General features: G+C 39.3%; 1 protein-coding gene across 2 annotated transcripts in view; it reads right to left on the bottom strand.

Moving 5' to 3' along the window:
* myh9b (myosin, heavy chain 9b, non-muscle) overlaps positions 1–17078 on the bottom strand; it is a 58473-nt gene that overhangs the window by 5573 nt on the left and 35822 nt on the right. For both annotated transcript variants that reach the window (XM_081384457.1, XM_081384458.1), the window contains 23 exons: positions 16833–17006; positions 16635–16749; positions 14043–14230; positions 12999–13120; positions 12837–12906; positions 12491–12651; positions 11464–11572; positions 11254–11385; positions 10665–10871; positions 10347–10484; positions 10127–10250; positions 9392–9563; positions 8449–8661; positions 7331–7475; positions 7037–7243; positions 5978–6082; positions 5737–5889; positions 4037–4285; positions 3033–3245; positions 1940–2152; positions 1341–1502; positions 458–586; positions 178–266 (listed from right to left, as the gene is read on the bottom strand). In XM_081384457.1, the coding sequence (XP_081240583.1) occupies positions 178–266; positions 458–586; positions 1341–1502; positions 1940–2152; positions 3033–3245; positions 4037–4285; positions 5737–5889; positions 5978–6082; positions 7037–7243; positions 7331–7475; positions 8449–8661; positions 9392–9563; positions 10127–10250; positions 10347–10484; positions 10665–10871; positions 11254–11385; positions 11464–11572; positions 12491–12651; positions 12837–12906; positions 12999–13120; positions 14043–14230; positions 16635–16749; positions 16833–17006 (3590 nt within the window). The remainder of the gene's footprint in view (positions 1–177; positions 267–457; positions 587–1340; positions 1503–1939; positions 2153–3032; positions 3246–4036; positions 4286–5736; positions 5890–5977; positions 6083–7036; positions 7244–7330; positions 7476–8448; positions 8662–9391; positions 9564–10126; positions 10251–10346; positions 10485–10664; positions 10872–11253; positions 11386–11463; positions 11573–12490; positions 12652–12836; positions 12907–12998; positions 13121–14042; positions 14231–16634; positions 16750–16832; positions 17007–17078) is intronic.

Genomic DNA, 17078 nt, shown 5'->3' on the forward strand with positions numbered 1-17078 from the left:
ATCATAATTTACATATCGAATACAAACGTCTGTGTTCTTGATAACAATGGAAGATTTTCAGTATTACCCCCCCTCCCCCTCCCCCCCCTCCCCCCTCCCCCCTCCTCCCTCCTAAAAATATGTAAATCCTCATCACATGCCTGATGTGATAATGACGTGATCGAAATATTTTCTCACCCTTTAGCGGCCTGGTTGTTGATCTCGTCCTGCAGTTCGTCTCTCTCCTGCTGCGCTTGTCTCTTGGCTCGCTCGGCGGCCGCCAGTTCCTGCAAACGCATCGAGAGACAGAGAGACGTCAGACTGACCCGTGACCCAATGAGCGATGAGAGAGAGAGAGAGAGAGAGAGAGAGAGAGAGAGAGAGAGAGAGAGAGAGAGAGAGAGAGAGAGAGAGAGAGAGAGAGAGAGAGAGAGAGAGAGAGAGAGAGAGAGAGAGAGAGAGAGAGAAACACACTGACCTCCTGCAGCTGGATCATCTCGGCCTCCATGCTCTTCACCTTCTTCTCGTTCTCTTTGCTCTGTGCCAGAATCTCCTCGCGGGACAGGCGCGTGTCGTCCAGCTCCCTCAGCAGGTCCTTCATCTGAGCCTGAAACACAACAGCACACACGATCACTCAGATCCGCTTGTAGACTGGTTAAGGAGTGTTTTGTGGCATAACGTCCATTACAACAGACAATGTGTTAAAGTAAATCGTATAAAAGCATTTAACATGGAAGTCCATGAGGCAGAATGTGACGCTAGTCAGTACGTCACATGAATTCATCCTGTGAGTCATTTGAGATGTTACACGGTATTTTACTATCAGTATTAGTATTTAGTACTTATATAGTTTTAAATATTTTGAATTTGTTTGAATATTTTCCATTTTAATTTGGTACATTTTTAGTATTTTTTTTTTTTTATTTGAGTTAAGTACTTAAACTAAATTAAAATGACAAATGTAGTTAAGGCAACTCGCTGAAATAAAATGTCAACATTTCTCATTTTCGTGGATTTTAAATTGAAGAACTAAACTAATAAAAGCGACAAAAATGCACAACTAAATTACTAAATTCAAATGAAAAACAATATAAAAATATTAGCAAAATACAGTACATAGCCTAATAAATAAAATCTGAATCAAATCAATACCTGTATTATTGCTAAGCTCTTATGACTTGTATTTATGCTTATTTATGTGTGTATTTAATGTTTTATTGATTATTATTATTTATTTAATGACTGGTAAACATTTAATTTGTCTCACCACAGTTTTTGCGCACAAAAGGCTAAGGGTGAGTATTTTGAAGAGTTGTTGAGCTCATCACAGGAGTGTGTGTTATCTGGCGCTGAGGACGAACCTGCACTTTCTTGAGCTGCTTGAGCGCCTCGTCGCGGCTCTTGTTGGCCTGGTCGATGGCGGCCTCCAGCTCCTTCAGGTCCAGCTCCATCTTCTTACGCGCTGCCATCGCCACCGTGCGCTGCTTACGCTCGTCCTCCAGCTCCATCTCCATCTCACGCACCTCAAAACACACACACAAAAACATCAACCACTGCTGCAACAACTATACACACTAATACATATACATATATATATATATATATATATATATATATATATATATATATATATATATATATATATATATATATATATAAAGTGACATTTTAATCCGATTAATCATGGAAATAATCGACAGATTAATTGAGCTATTGTTTATACATGTTCATATGTTAATTATTTAGATTATTTCCTCGATTAATCAAAATAAAAAAGCCAATTTATACATGTAGTTTATAGATATATATACACATGCACACACAGTAAATAAAAAGTGGCATTTTAATCTGATTAATCGAGGAAATAATCGACAGATTAATCGAATAACAAATCATCAATAACATAATGATAAGTACAGCCGCATGTTTCATCAGTGGAGTGTGTGTGTTGTATTGGCACCTGTTTGACGAGCTGCCTCTTCTTCTCCTCTCCCAGCTCGTCTCGGCCCTGCAGGTCTCGCTCGTACTGAGCCTTCATGGCCTGCATGTTGACCTCCAGACGCAGCTTGGCGTCTTCAGTGGCCTGAAGCTCGTCCTCCAGCTCCTCCAGCTGAGTCTTCATCTCCTCCAGCTGCTGCTCCATCGAGCGCTTCGACTTCTCCAGATCGTGCACCTGAGGAGAGAGAGAGAGAGAGAGAGAGAGAGAGAGAGAGAGAGAGAGAGAGAGAGAGAGAGAGAGAGAGAGAGAGAGAGAGAGAGAGAGAGAGAGAGAGAGAGAGAAACCGTCAGACTAATGAACTCCAGCCCTGCGTCTCAATGTCCACTATCCATCCCAAACAGTGTGTGAGATTAGAATAAGTGTCCCAAAGCATAGTGTTTTGAAAAGTGTATGCCAGAAGTCCCCGGATGGTCTACTATTCCCGGTGGATATTCAAAGTGTGGATCCGTGCTCACTATAACAGCTAATATTACCCACAATCCACTGCGCTTTGGAGGAGGAACTACAAACACGAGTAAAAAGTGTTAAAAAAATACAAAACATGGCGGATATGCGCGACCAGTGGTTAAGTAGAGGTTTAGATAAAAGGTTTGAGTGACTAATGAAAGTTTAACCTGATAAAAAAAAAAAATCTATTTAATGTTATCCGTGTTATATTTAATCTGCAACAACAATGTGGGCTTTTATAAAGATCCGTTTGGCCATTAACTTTTAAATGCATCATTATGCATTAATATCACTGCATGAAAGACCCGTGACTGCAGATCAACGAGCTTCTGCATTTCTCTCTGATACGGAAATTAAATTAAATGTTGAGAATTTTGACTGTGACAAGATGATTGACAGGCCAGTTTACTGTGACAGGATGCGATAGAGCGCAACCGTTAAAGATGCTATTGTATGATGTGATAGTCTGTCCCAAAGCTTGTGTACTCTTCTGCTACACACTCAAAAGTATGCACTTTCACATCACAATAGAGTGCATAGTTTGAGGGCGTGGTATAAGCAGGTAAACTGACAGCACAGGTTTGGTGGAACTGGAAAAGGCCCTTACGCTCTTGCCCACGTCGTCCTTCGAGGACACCAGGTCCTCCATCTCGGCGCGGAGCAGTTTGTTGGTTCGGTCCAGCTCCTCCTTCAGGTCGGTGACGGCCTCCAGCTCTCGGGCCAGTGCTAACACGCGGGTCTCCTTCTCACGGGCCTCGGCCTCGGCCCGGTCACGCTCCTCTGCGTATCGGGAGGAGATCGACTTCTCCTCCGCCAGCATCTGCAAAACACACGCACGTCAGGCACTTGCCACTCAGGTTCAGCTGGAAAACTACATCCCTTAAACTAAAATAAATAAAGTGTTTTTAATTAAAAACTAATTAATATATTTAAAAAAAAAAAAAACTTTGGTAAAACTACAAAAAAATTATATTTGAAAAATGTGTAGTAAAAATGCAGGACATTTACCTGACTCAAAATATTTAAAATTGAGTTCCTAAAAAATTACATTCCTAAAACTAAAAAAACATACATTTTTTAAATTAAAAACTACAACAAGGAAAATGTACAAAAACATTACTTTAAGGTATTTAAAAATACCTGATGTTGTTTTGGGATTTTTTTTTAAAGGATTAAAAAATACCTGATAAAATATTTTAAAATGACATCCCTAAAACAAAAAAACTAAACAAAATTATTTATTTATTTTACTAGAAAATGTAAATTCATAAAATATATATTAAAAATGCACATCGTTTTAATATTTTATTCTTTTAAAGGATTTAAAATAAAATATTTTAGAAAAAAATACATAAATTACTTTGTTACTAAATTTCTAAACTATACTTTGTTACTACATTACTAAAACTGAAAATAGCAAAACTAAAATAAATATAAAAATTAAAAGAAAATGAGTGAAAATGCTCAACATAACTAGAAAAAAACATATATTAAAATGCCCATGTTGTTTAAAGACTACTTTATTTTAACTTTAAAAATGAATTAAACTGAGACAGACATTGATTTGCAGTAGTTTCAGTGGTTGTTAGAGCTGACGTTCAGCCGTCTCACCTGGTCGAACTTCTTCTGCTTCTTCTCGAGGTTGGACACGATCTGCCGGAGGTGGTCCTGGTCCACCAGCATGTCGTCCAGCTCCTGCTGTAAGCGGGTCTTGGTCTTGTCCAGCTTGTCGTAGGCGGAGCATCTCTCGTCCAGACGCTGCGTCACACTCTCCAGGTCTCGCTGAACACGCTTCTTCGTCTCCTCAGCGCTCTCCAGAGAGCCCGCCTCCAGCTCCATCTTCTTCTTCATGTCCACCAGCTGCACCACACACACACACACACACACACACACTCAGAGAGTCAGTGTGTAATGAGACTTATTACACTGTTACATATATTCATGCATCAAATACATTTGTACCAATAAAAAAGTTGAAAAACAATAGCATGCACTACACAGTGTAGACTTAACAGTACGCTATTATTTTTTTTGCTAAAAAAGCCATTTTAGCAGCATGAAAAGAGAAGTTTTAAAAAAATCATAATAACATTAAAATAAAGAAAATGATCTAATTTAACAAAAAATTTCATTGCAAAAATTATAAAAAATAAAGCTATTCTATAAGTTATATATTCTTATTTTCTATAAGCTATTCTATTCCACAATCATTTGTGTTCACGAAAAATCAGACCATTAATGAATCATTTAGACCACTTTATGAACAGAACCAACTGAAAAACAAATCTACAGCAAATCAAATTCTATACTGAAAATTCTATATTCACTATAGAATTTTCAATGTATTTCCACAATAATTTTTGTTCACTGGAGAAGGATTAAAAAAGCCATTTTAATTCAGACCTTTAATGAACCATTTAGACCACTTTATGAACTGAACTGACTCAAATGAACAAATCAAATTCTAATTATCAAATTCTACAGTGGAAATTCTATTTTCACTATAGAATTTTCAATGAATTTCCATAATCACGTGTGTTAAAAAAAGCCATTTTGATTCAGACCACTTTATAACCAGAACTGACTCAAATTAACAATCTACAACAAATTTCTATAGTTTCTATAAAAATTCTATTGTGAAATTCCACAATCATTTGTGTTCACTGGAGAAGGATAAAAAAGCCATTTTGATTCAGACCTTTAATGAATCATTCAGACCACTTTATGAACAGAACTGACTCAAATGAACAAATCAAATTCTAATCAAATTCTATAGTGGAAATTCTATATTCACTATAGAATTTTCAATGCATTTCCATAATCGTGTGTTTAAAAAGCCATTTTGATTCAGACCACTTTATAACCAGAACCGACTCAAATGAACAAATCTACAACAAATCAAATCAAATTCTATAGTGAAATTCCACAATCATTTGTGTTCACTGGAGAAGTACTAAAACTGTTTAGTAAAAAAGCCATTTTGATTCAGACCTTTAATGAATCATTCAGACCACTTTATGAACAGAACTGACTCAAATGAACAAATCTAATCAAATTCTATAGTGAAAATTCTATATTCACTATATCATTCAGAACATTTTATGAACAGAACCGACTCAGATGAACAAAAATCACCCAGAAATCAAACATTACTACGGCTAGCAAAGTGAATTTCACTCTGTAACACCACATAAGCTCTAAACTAGAGACATTCGTTTGTTTTGAGGATGTTTCAGACAGTTGTGATGAACTATTTTAGAACAGAGCACAACTATAGAATTGTGTAGAGCGCTAGAGTTGCGTGTGTGTACCTGCGCCTGCATGGTGTTGAGCTGTTTCTCCAGGTTCCTCTTGGCCTCCTCCTCCTCCTCCAGCTGCTCCTTCAGGCTGTTCTGCTCGTCCTCCAGCTGACGCAGACGTGTGTTCAGAGACAGCTTCTGACGCGTCTCCTCCTGAAGCACTTCCTGCAGACACACACACACTCAGGTGAGCGACACACACACCCCTGCAGGAGTATCCCATGATCCCTCAGTGTTGTTCCCTCATGTGTACCTGCACGTCCTGCAGCTGCGACTCTACGGCGGACCAGTCCTTCGTGGCTTTGATGGACTTCCCTTCGGCTTCACTCAGCAGACTGTTGACGTTATCCAGCTCCAGCTGAAGAGGAAAATTAGCATTAATATTACAATAACCACTTAAATACAAGTTCAAATGGAATATCATCAGATCTAGAGTGTAAAAAAAGTGGTCGAAATAATTGATAAATATATAAATTATAACTTAATAAATAAAGGTGAAATATTTTGTCATGTAACCAATGACCGTTACCAGAGGACCAGGGACATGCGAATGTGTCGTTAAATTATTGAAATAATAACTTAAATTATCCAAAGTACTTCCAGAAAATATTTCATGGGTGACGAAAGTATGGAAGCCCATTTTTGCTACAAAAATCCTGCTTTAGTAAATCGTAACTATGACATACAAAGTAGAAGTTATCACATAAAAATGTATGTGACATTATATGCAAAGTCAAAATTACAACAAAAAGTTGAAATTATGACAGTCAAGATGAAGACATCAAAATTATGACAAATAGTTGAAATTGTGACATACTAAATTAAAATTATGACATTCAAAGACGAAATTACTATAGAAAGTTCTAATTAAGACATGAGAAATAAGTCAAAATTATAACATAAATAGTGATGGTTGACTTACAAACTTCTGTGATCATATCAACCCACAATTACATCTGTGAAAAGTCAAATTATGACATAAAAAGTCAAAATTTTGTAAAAAAAAAAAAAAAAAAAAAAAAAAAATTGAAATTTGTATCTAATAATTTTGACTTTTCATCTCATGATTTTGCTGTTTTATGTCAGAATTTCAACATTTTATGCCAATTCAGATCCAAATCACGATTTTGTTTTCTTGTGTCGCAGTTTGGAAATCACTAAAAAAAAAAAAAAAAAAAAAAATGTATTTATTCACGTTGAGTCTCTTGTGGCCTGCTGATTTAAATCTGTTGTTCACTAGTGTTTTCTAACATGATTAAGTGTGAGAGTGAGCATTCTGCAGTGTAAGTGTATTGTTGTTGTTGTTGCGCACCTGCATCTTGTTGACTCTCTCGGCCAGTTCCAGCCTCTGTCTCTCGCTCTCGGCGTGTTTGACCTGCAGTTCCTGCACCTGTGTCTCGGCTTTCTTCCTGCGGTGCTCAGACTCTCCTTTACCCTGCATGAGCGTCTGCAGCTCGATCTGCAGCTCGTTCCTCTCCGACTCCAGAGCCTGCTTTGTCTTCTCCACCGACACCTTGTTCTGTCCACAGAGACCAGCGAGAGTGAGTGAGGACACAGAAGCACACACGTGTGACTGATCTCAGGTGTGTGTGAGTGCGTCTCTTACCCGTTTGACCTGCTCCAGCTGCTCATTGAGCTCGTCGAAGGCCTGACCGTGTTTCTGCCGCATCTCAGCCACAAGCTGCTCGTGAACCTTAGCCTCGTCCTCCAGAGTCTTCTTCAGATGAGCCACTTCAGTCTCACGCTTCGTCCTGCACCAAACACACACACACTCACGTGAGGAACGTCAGCCAAATTTAACCAAACTCTGATGACAATTTACATATTTGTTTTTAAGGGTGTTCAAAACTTTTCAAGAAACCACTGAGAATATAAAATGGTCTTTGCATAGACTCTAAAAATGGACATTACATTTCTACTGTTGTTAAATCAGCTATATTGAATTATTATTTAATTTGAAGAACTGCAATGTAATTGGACTGTTAAATAATAAGATATCTATTATTTATTATAATATCTATTATAATAAATAATATATCTATTATTTATTATAATATCTAATAAGATAAAAATATAATAAAATTAATTAAAATTAAATAAAATAACTATTATTTTCTTATTTTAATTATTATTTAACTAGTTATAAAAATCTAGAATTGTAATACAATTGTACTGTTACACTAAGTAGTATCTAATAAAATAAAAAGTTATTATTTTCATATTATTATTACTATAATAAAAGTAAAGAATTGCAATGAAATTCTACTGTAAAATAAAAATAATATCTAATAAAATATAAAATATAAATACAATTAATATTCTTTTGTGATCACTATTTAACTCTATCAATTAAGAGTTTTAATGCTATTGTACTGTTACATGAAAAATAATATTAAATAAAAAAATATGAAATGTATTAATAATAAAAAGATTTATTAAGATTAAGATTTAAATTAAACTGATTATGAAAAAAATAAAGAGCTAAATGTAATGGTACAGTAAAAATAAAAAAATAATAGAATAATACATTAAATAATATTGTAATTATTATATGCTATAATAGTAAAAATACTACATTTTATTTTTATTTATTTTTCACTTTCACATGTAAAACTGTTCATGCTTATCATTTTGACTGCAGACCTTTAAGTGCCAGGTTCTGGAGAAACGCTGAAACCTTCTCGACATGTGTGTGTGTATGAGTGTGTGAGTGTGTGTGCTGACCTGAGCTCCTGCTGCGCGGCCGTTGAGTCGAGTGTGTCCTCCAGCTCAGTCTTCAGGGCCTCCAGCTCCTCTCCCAGGTCCCGCCGGTGTTTCTCAGCTTTGGTTCGAGCGTTCCGCTCCAGCTCCAGGTCTTCCTGAAGTTCACTCAGCTGAGCCTCCAGCTCGCGGATCTTCTTCTGCGCCAGGTTCTTCTGCGCCGCTTCCTCCTCGATCCTGGTGTTAAACAGTAACAGTCAGACACACACGCAGAACATAGACTGTGAAATGTGATGGACGACACTTCACTCTCTTCCATTGGTGAAAAGTGAAGCCGCCAAAGTCCTAATACTTCGTTCAACCACGCTGGTTCATGATGTCACTCAGGTGTTGTGTAATAACTACTTTTAATGAATCTGTTTGAGATCCAATTAACGCTAGATGTTTTGCTATAAATTACGTAAATGGCATCTGAGGACTATTTCTCATTTTTCTCAGATATTTCGCATTATTTCCAGATTCAATCATAGGCTCGTTCTTACATACTAGAGCACGTTCGCACATGCGCACTCTTCAAAAACGGTGCTTTAAAATCTCTTGACAAACTAAAAGACGTCAATTACACATGTATTCCAAATAAAAGACACATGTTGTACTGAATGTCAGCTTGCTTATTTTGCTCAAGATAAGGATTTATTAAGTCCACATGTCATGAAAACAAGAAACTACTCTTCTAACCACAGGTCGAGAGCTGTCGTTCCAAACACACAACTGTGCGATGCTGTTTGCGAATGTGTGTTAGAACGATGTTTTTGGGAAACACAGACTTGTTGAACTACTGATAACGACAGAACTTGCGACCGTAGTTGAAACTAATGATGCTATCGGGAAAGACACCCCAGGAATGCAGCGGTTCGTGATGGTGATTGTCTCCTGTAGGTCAGCTGACACACACATACACACACACCTGGCCAGCGCCGCCTGCAGCTCCTCCTCCTTCTTGGCGAGCTGCGCTCTGAGTTCAGCGATCTGGGCCTGTAGTTCTGCGATCTGATCCGTCAGCTCCGTGGAGTCGCCCTCCAGCTTCCTGCGGTTCTTCTCCAGCTCCTGTCGCTGCTTCTCCTCGCGACGCAGACGGTCTAACACACACACACACACACACACACACACACACACACACACACACACACACACACACACACACACACACACACACACACACACACACACACACACACACACACACACACACACACACACACAGTTAACTCAGCACAACTTATCCTGTATCAATCCTGGCAATCCTCAACCAAATCACATCAATGTTAGTCAGTGCCTGATTTCTTCATTGCATCTACGTGTAGTTAATACACACTATAAACAAACATATGATAAACTATATATACACTATACATTATGAATTATATGCATTATGCTCTATTTTACATGACTTAAACATTATGAATTATATGCATTATGCTATATTTTACTTGACATATGCATTATGAATTATGTGCATTATACTATATTTTGTTGTATTCCTCATTTGTAACTCACTTTGGATCAATAAATAAATGTAAAAAGTACAATAAATGTAAAATGCTGGTTTTATAGCCCTGCTCATTCACAGCAGAATGAAGCCTAACTTTAGTTTCTGCACGTGTAATGCTAACAGCGCCAGGATCTGAGGTTCTGCACTCACCCTCCAGGTCTGTGATCATGGCCTCGTGTTTGTTCTTCAGCTTCTGCAGGCTCTTGGACTTCTCCTCCTCCTCGGCCAGGTTGGTGGTGAACTCGGAGACTCGCTCCTCCAGAAGCTTCTTCTCCTGCAGGAGCAGCAGACACACAACAGTGAGGAAAACCACCAGAGTTTGAACACAGCATCTAAAACAGCGCGTGTGTTCGTGTGTGTGGAGACAGACCTTGGACAGCTTGTTGTTCTGGTCGTCCAGGATCATCACTTCATCCTCGGTTTTCTTGAGCTTGGCCTCCATCGTGACCTTCTCCAGCTGCAGCTTCTGTCGGGCGGCTTCCTCCTCGTCCAGCTGCTGCTCCAGATCCTGTGGGACCAAAACACACACGTTCATCACTCAGCCAATCGCAGACACACACCTGAGCCCGTTCCTGAGAGTACAACGCTCTTTAATTCAGTTCAATTCACATTTATTTGTATTAAGTTATGCATTTCAGAAATGTAGAATGCAGAAACACTGAGCTCATTGAAGTAATGAATACTTTACCGCGATGTTCTGCTGCATCTTCTTCTTCTCCGTCTGCAGGTGATTGGCTCGCTCCTCCTCTTCCTCCACGCGAGCCTCCAGGTCGTGCAGGATCTCCTCCAGCTCCTGCTTCTTGGCCACCAGGCGGTTCCTCATCTCGTCGGCCTCGGCACACAGATCCATCTCCGCCTGCAGCTGCTCCTGCAGCGCCATCTTCTCCGCACTCAGCTGGAGACACAAGCACAGCGTTCACATTACCACTGGAATACCACATTCATTAACTATATACTACAGCTGCACCATTCATTCATTAAAAAATTGTGAAATGTAATGAAACAAGTAAAGTATTGAGCAAGTCATTGAATCATTTGTTCAAAATTGCTGATTCATTCAGTAATGAAACAAGTTATGAGTAAGTCATTAAATCGTTCATTCAAGAGATTTGTTTAAAAAATTGCTGATTCATTCATCATGATTCTCAATTTATCCAGAACTTTGCAGCTCTATATACTATATAATGTAATATATATACATATATTTATACACTTATGTATATATTGTACTGTTATGTACATTATGTATATGTATATACTGTTAATGCGCTTCACACCTGCTTCTGTTTGACCTCGAGCTCCTGCAGCTGCTGCTCAGCGAACTGCTGCTTCTCCCGAACCTTGTGCAGCTCGTCGTCTTTGGCCTGCATCTCCTCTTCCTGTCGGCTCACCTGAAGCAGCGGCTTCACCTGAAACACACACAGGGCATCAGTACAGAACACACATCAGGCACATCTGAACACCTGTGAGTGTGTGAGTGTATTAACCTTGGTGAAGAGTCTCCACCACTGCCAGTTCCTGAGCTTCAGGTAAGCAGCGCAGTTCCTCTGGATCACTCTCATGGCCGTCAGCTGCTGCTGTCTCTTAGCGAACGCCCTGCGCAACACACACACGCACAGTTCAGCACCACATGACATCAATATTAGGGATGGACATTTCAAGCAAAAATAATATTGCTGGGAATTATTTGATTATTATTCGGAAAAAAAAAAAAAAAAAAAAATCGCACCTCTCCCCCACATGCTCACTGGTAAAACGCGTTCGCTCAAATTCCGCTTAGACATTACATTTCTCTGCACTGTGGGCCAATATACGTGTTGTACTCAATAAAGAAAACGCATTTAGTTTCATATTTATGTTTAAATAACATGTTATATTTCAATTTCATCTATGCTGATTACATGAAAAGTGAACAGCATGAGTAAGATAGAATCATAAGATACGCAATATATCGGGAGACACATGGAGTGGGTCAGACGTGATTTTGACCACTTCATTAAGTTTTGTTTTGTAGAGAGCCTTTCTTTAAAGTGAATTTCGAGTCAGCAGCGTCAACCGACATTGAAACAGAAAACACTAGTTTATTAATAAACAATTAAAATGTCTCCTTGCTATATTTGACATTCATAATCATTACTTTTGACGGTTCTTTGTGACAGCTTTTTAGTGCGTTACATCACCCACTGGTTACATGACAGCACCACATCAGCACCAAAAACATGGGGATTTGTTTTAGACAATAATCGCACAACCTATTCGATATTCTATAATTAAATCAACTAATCGAATATTCGAAAATCGTGACTCATTCCTAATCAATATCGCTGTTTTATGGATTACCACATAGAAACGTCCCTCCACCTGATACCAACTGCCTCCGACTAGCAATAACTAATCAGCCAATCATTTTGTCATTGGATTGTGCACTTGTTCTGCTTTCATTTTTGAGTAATTATTGTGGAAAACAAGTGTTCATCTAACTAAGTTATATTATGTGTGTGTCGTAAGGCTCACTTGCGGGCGACGTATCCACGGCACCAGGCCTGGAAGTTGATGATGACGTCTGTGATCTTCATGTCCCGCTCTTCCTCGAGGTGAGCCAAGACTCCAGCACGGAAAAACACCTTGCTCTGTCCGATCCGGTACAGGTTAGGATCCAGCTCCAGCGCTTTGATCTGAGACACGGATGAAGAGCTTATATTTAAAAACTATTTATTAATTGATTAATTAAATTTCCACTAACTCCATGCAGTTCCCTCACCAACCACCAGGGGTTTGCAAACCCCAGTTTCAGAAATCCTGTGTTAGTCACACCGGACGCCTTCAAACTGGTTTATTTCAAACAATAAATTGGTCTCACCATCAGCACACAAGCCTGTTTGCCGTCCATGAAGCCCTTGGGAATGGCGTTGGGCGTGAGGATTTCATACCTGAGCGAAAAAACACAAACCACCATTAACTCCAGTGAAAAAACACAATCAGGTCAGAACTAGTTCAGAACAGATGCTACATATACAGATACCTCTGTCTGAACTCCTGGAAGACGATGCGGTTGGGGAATCCCTGTCTGCAGATTCGAATGCCCTCCAGCACACCGTTACACCGCAGCTGATCCAGAACCAGATGAGGGTCCAGCTTACCCGCCTGAGACACAAAACACACACGTTAACGATGAATTCAGGACACATTAAGCCTAAATACTTGAGTTATGCGTACACTAAAGCAAGTAGTTGACGTAATAGTAATTTTTTGCAATACTTAGTTAGTCCACAAGCCAGTGTTGCCAACTTAGCGACTTCGGCATTAGATTTAGCGACTTTACAAACCCAAAAGCGCCTACAACGTTTTGGACTGCTGGTTAACATGCATAGTCAGTCACTGTATCATAACCGGGAACAGCTTTATTGGATATTCTGCTATTTTATTGTTAAAGTCCCCCTGTGGTGAAAATCTTAATGTTGTTTATATGTCTATGTAGTGTTTTTAATATGCTTTAAGACAAACCATGTGTAAATTCATAAGTCGACACCATTGCTGTGTATTTTCTCCTTAAAACTGCAGTGAACTAAAGACAGTCAAGCAGAGATCTCACTAATCAAAAGATAACTTTATTACCTTCAAATTAAAAAGGTAAATAGATAAATAAAAAACAGTACAAAATAAGTGCTGCAAATGCAATGACTGTGGTAACTTTAGCCATTGAAACGAAACTATGACATCGCTTTCCTTATTCAAACTGATTTTTTGTCTCATTAATATAAGATTGACCTAAAAAAAAAGTTGTATCATATACTTGGATTTAAGGAATATTACGCTCATAGCCATGCGAAATGGCTCTATATCAATATCAGACGGGTTGCAGCGTTCACTTTGTGTGAAAAGCTAGTTTAATCGATAAATTTAAACTAATTTCAAATGTATTGTCTTTCAATAATTCACTCACTTTTCAAGTACCTTTTCATAAATATGTCTGTTTTGAAGGGTTTTCCAGGACTTAAATTCAAGCACTTTAAGCTCCTTGTATGAACCATTGAAATAATCATCTTTCTTCACAATCTTTTCGTACCTTTTTCTCGTGGTTGGGAATGATGCAGCGGACGAAGTTGGGGTTGGTGTTTCTGAGGGTGGCCATGAGTTTGGAGAGCTGCTCCTTATAGAGCTGACCGACCGTCCGAAACATTCCCTTACGGGTCTTAAACGCTCCCGGCAGCTCCGACATCCCGGCCACTTTATCCAGGCCCACGATACGGTCCACTGAGACAGAGAGAGAGACAGAGAGAGAGAGAGAGAGAGAGAGAGAGAGAGAGAGACAGGGTCACTGCGCTGCACAACGCTTCATCTCCAGCATGCAGTCGGGTCATGATGATGTGAAAACTTCCCACGGTTCAGTGGGTCAAACACACGTCAGCACTGGTGACAATACCACAGACACACACGATGCTGGTGAAGAGTGTAGGGGAAACACACACGGGAAAACGGATCCAACTCAATGCAGTGCAGGTGACACGTACGTACGTGTGTGTGTGTTTGTGTGAGTGAGTGAGTGTTCATGGGTCCAAAATAAACACTCACCTCGTTCATGAAAACACCAGTTGGACTGAATGACACAAACTTCAGAACAATTACGAACAATTCATTCTCCTCGTGTTTCATGAATGAGGCTCAATGAGCACAAAAATGTGCAAGTAAAACCAATGTTTTCAGTTTGCCACTGCTTTTCAATAAGCAGTATATGGTTTAAATTTGACCGAGTAGGAATGACAGTCTGGTATTTTGTTGCTTTTTAAATCAAATTAGACGGGCAAGGACAGGCAGTTTTTACCTTTTGTTTAGATGGAAAACGTAAGAAATGAAAAGTAATTTTATACAAACTGCATTTTTTTTCTATTTGAAGCAAATATATTAGGCAGAAAACTTGCATTGCACATGACATTACATGTTTTTGTGGGTCTGGCTAGTTAACAATTCTGATACAAGTAATATAAAAGTGGAAAAAACAGCTAAATGTTTATTTAATAGAATAATTATCATTATTTTCACAGAGCAAAAATGAATTTCCAAATTTTTTATAAATCCACCATTGTCAGGTTTGGTAGAAGTGAACTTTTGAACCCTGTTTGTGTGCGCATGTGTGTGTGTGTGTGTGTGTGTGTGTGTAACTGCATACTGTGGTCATGTTTCACGAGTGAGAACAGAACCAAACCCATGCAGTTTATACCCATTTCTGCAGTACCACAGACCAACAGCGGGGGCGCCAAAGCACACTATTACACAGAGAGGAGAGACAGCAGAAATATCAGAGAAAAAAAACATCATCAACACCTCGGAGAAACACAGTCACACAGGACAGCTGATGGATGGATGGAGGAGGAAAAGAAAGTCACGGGAGAGAGAAAAATCAAGAGAGACGTCACCTGGTTCTAAATGAAGGAATGGAAAACGCTGATAGAAATAAGCTCTCTGACATTTCTGGACCTCTGAGAGACGGACAGATGGAGACGGAGTGTACAGAGGTCCAGGAGGACAAGAAAAAAGGCACGTACGGATGGATGGATGAAAACAGAGGACCAAACACCAGACGATACGAGCAGAAGAGAACAAATCCAGTGAGTTTCACCGATTTTGCCATGAAAAAGGAGGCCAGAGTCTAAATGCAACAGTCATTGTTCAGCTTCACGTCAACATTTCTCCATCAACCTGCAGAATTAAAAATTCCTGGTAATTTACTCACCCTCACGTCATCCGAGATGTTCATGTCTTTCTCTCTTTAGTTGAAAAGAAATTAAGGTTTCTGAGGAAAACATTCTAGGATTTTTCTCCATATAGTGACTTCAATGGGGTCCAACGGGTTGAAGGTGCAAATTAATAATAAGAATAATAATTCATTACATTTATATAGTGCTTTTCTCTGCACTCAAAGCGCTTTGCACTGAAAATGTCAGTTTCAGTGCAGCTTCAAAGTCTCCACACGATCCCAGCTAAGGAATAAGAGTCTTATCTAGCCAAACCATCGGCCATTTTCCAAACAAAATAAACATTTACATACTTTTTAACCACAAATGCTCGTCTTGCCACACATCACGTAATCACGTTGAAAGGTCAGGCGTGACGTAGGAGGAAGTACCGGCCTAGAGTTTACAAAGCGAACGTGCAAAGATGCGTTGTGCAAAGTTAAAACAACGATGTCGGATGATTTTGAAGTTGGAGGAGGGAACGAGATGGAGTTTTTCACCCTATTCTACATTTCTAAACCAGAACACGCAAGACCTTTCAACGTGATTATGTAATGTGTGGTGCATCGCAGAGCTAGCAAGACAAGCATTTGTGGTTAAAAAAATATATAAAAGTTTATTTTTTTAATAAAACAATTGATGGTTTGTCTAGATAAGACTCCTATTCCTCGGCTGGGATCGTGTCAAGACTTTGAAGCTGCACTGAAACTGACATTTAGACCTTCAACCCGTTGAAGTCACTATATGGAGAAAAATCCTGGAATGTTTTCCTTAAAAACCTCTATTTCTTTTCGACTGAAGAAAGACAGACATGAACATCTTGGATGCCGTGGGTGTGAGTAAATTATCAGGAAATAGTAATTCTCAAGTGAACTAACCCTTTAATACTCATTGAAGAGCGTATCGAATGTGATCTGTGGACTCACCGTCCTTCCACAGCTCTGAAACGAACTTGTCTGTGGACTGATTGAGAAGCGTGGCCACGTTATCGTTCAGCGGGTCCATGTTCTTCATCAGCCACTCGTCCGCCTTGTAATCCACCTGAGAAACACAATCACAGACGATTAATGTTCCCGATCGCACTTGAAACAGCAAGTGGGTTCAGCCGGGGAGCGCGTCAGCACCTTTCCAGCGTAGTGGATGACGCAGAAATCAGCCTCGTCCTTCAGTTTCTTGGGTTTGTGGAATTTGGGATGCGTTCCCTGTTCTTGCAGGACCTTCTCCACGAAGCTCTTGTCAGTGGCTTTGGGGAACCAGCACTCCTCGTCCAGCAGAGCCAGGATTCCTGGAGGACTCGTCTGGAAAACACGCAACACGGGTTACACTCACAGAAAGAAGCAACAGAATCATTCAGGATTTAGTGTTTTTAA

Source organism: Scardinius erythrophthalmus (genome assembly GCF_964197995.2).
Source record: "Scardinius erythrophthalmus genome assembly, chromosome: 1".
Classification (NCBI taxonomy): Eukaryota; Metazoa; Chordata; class Actinopteri; order Cypriniformes; family Leuciscidae; genus Scardinius; species Scardinius erythrophthalmus.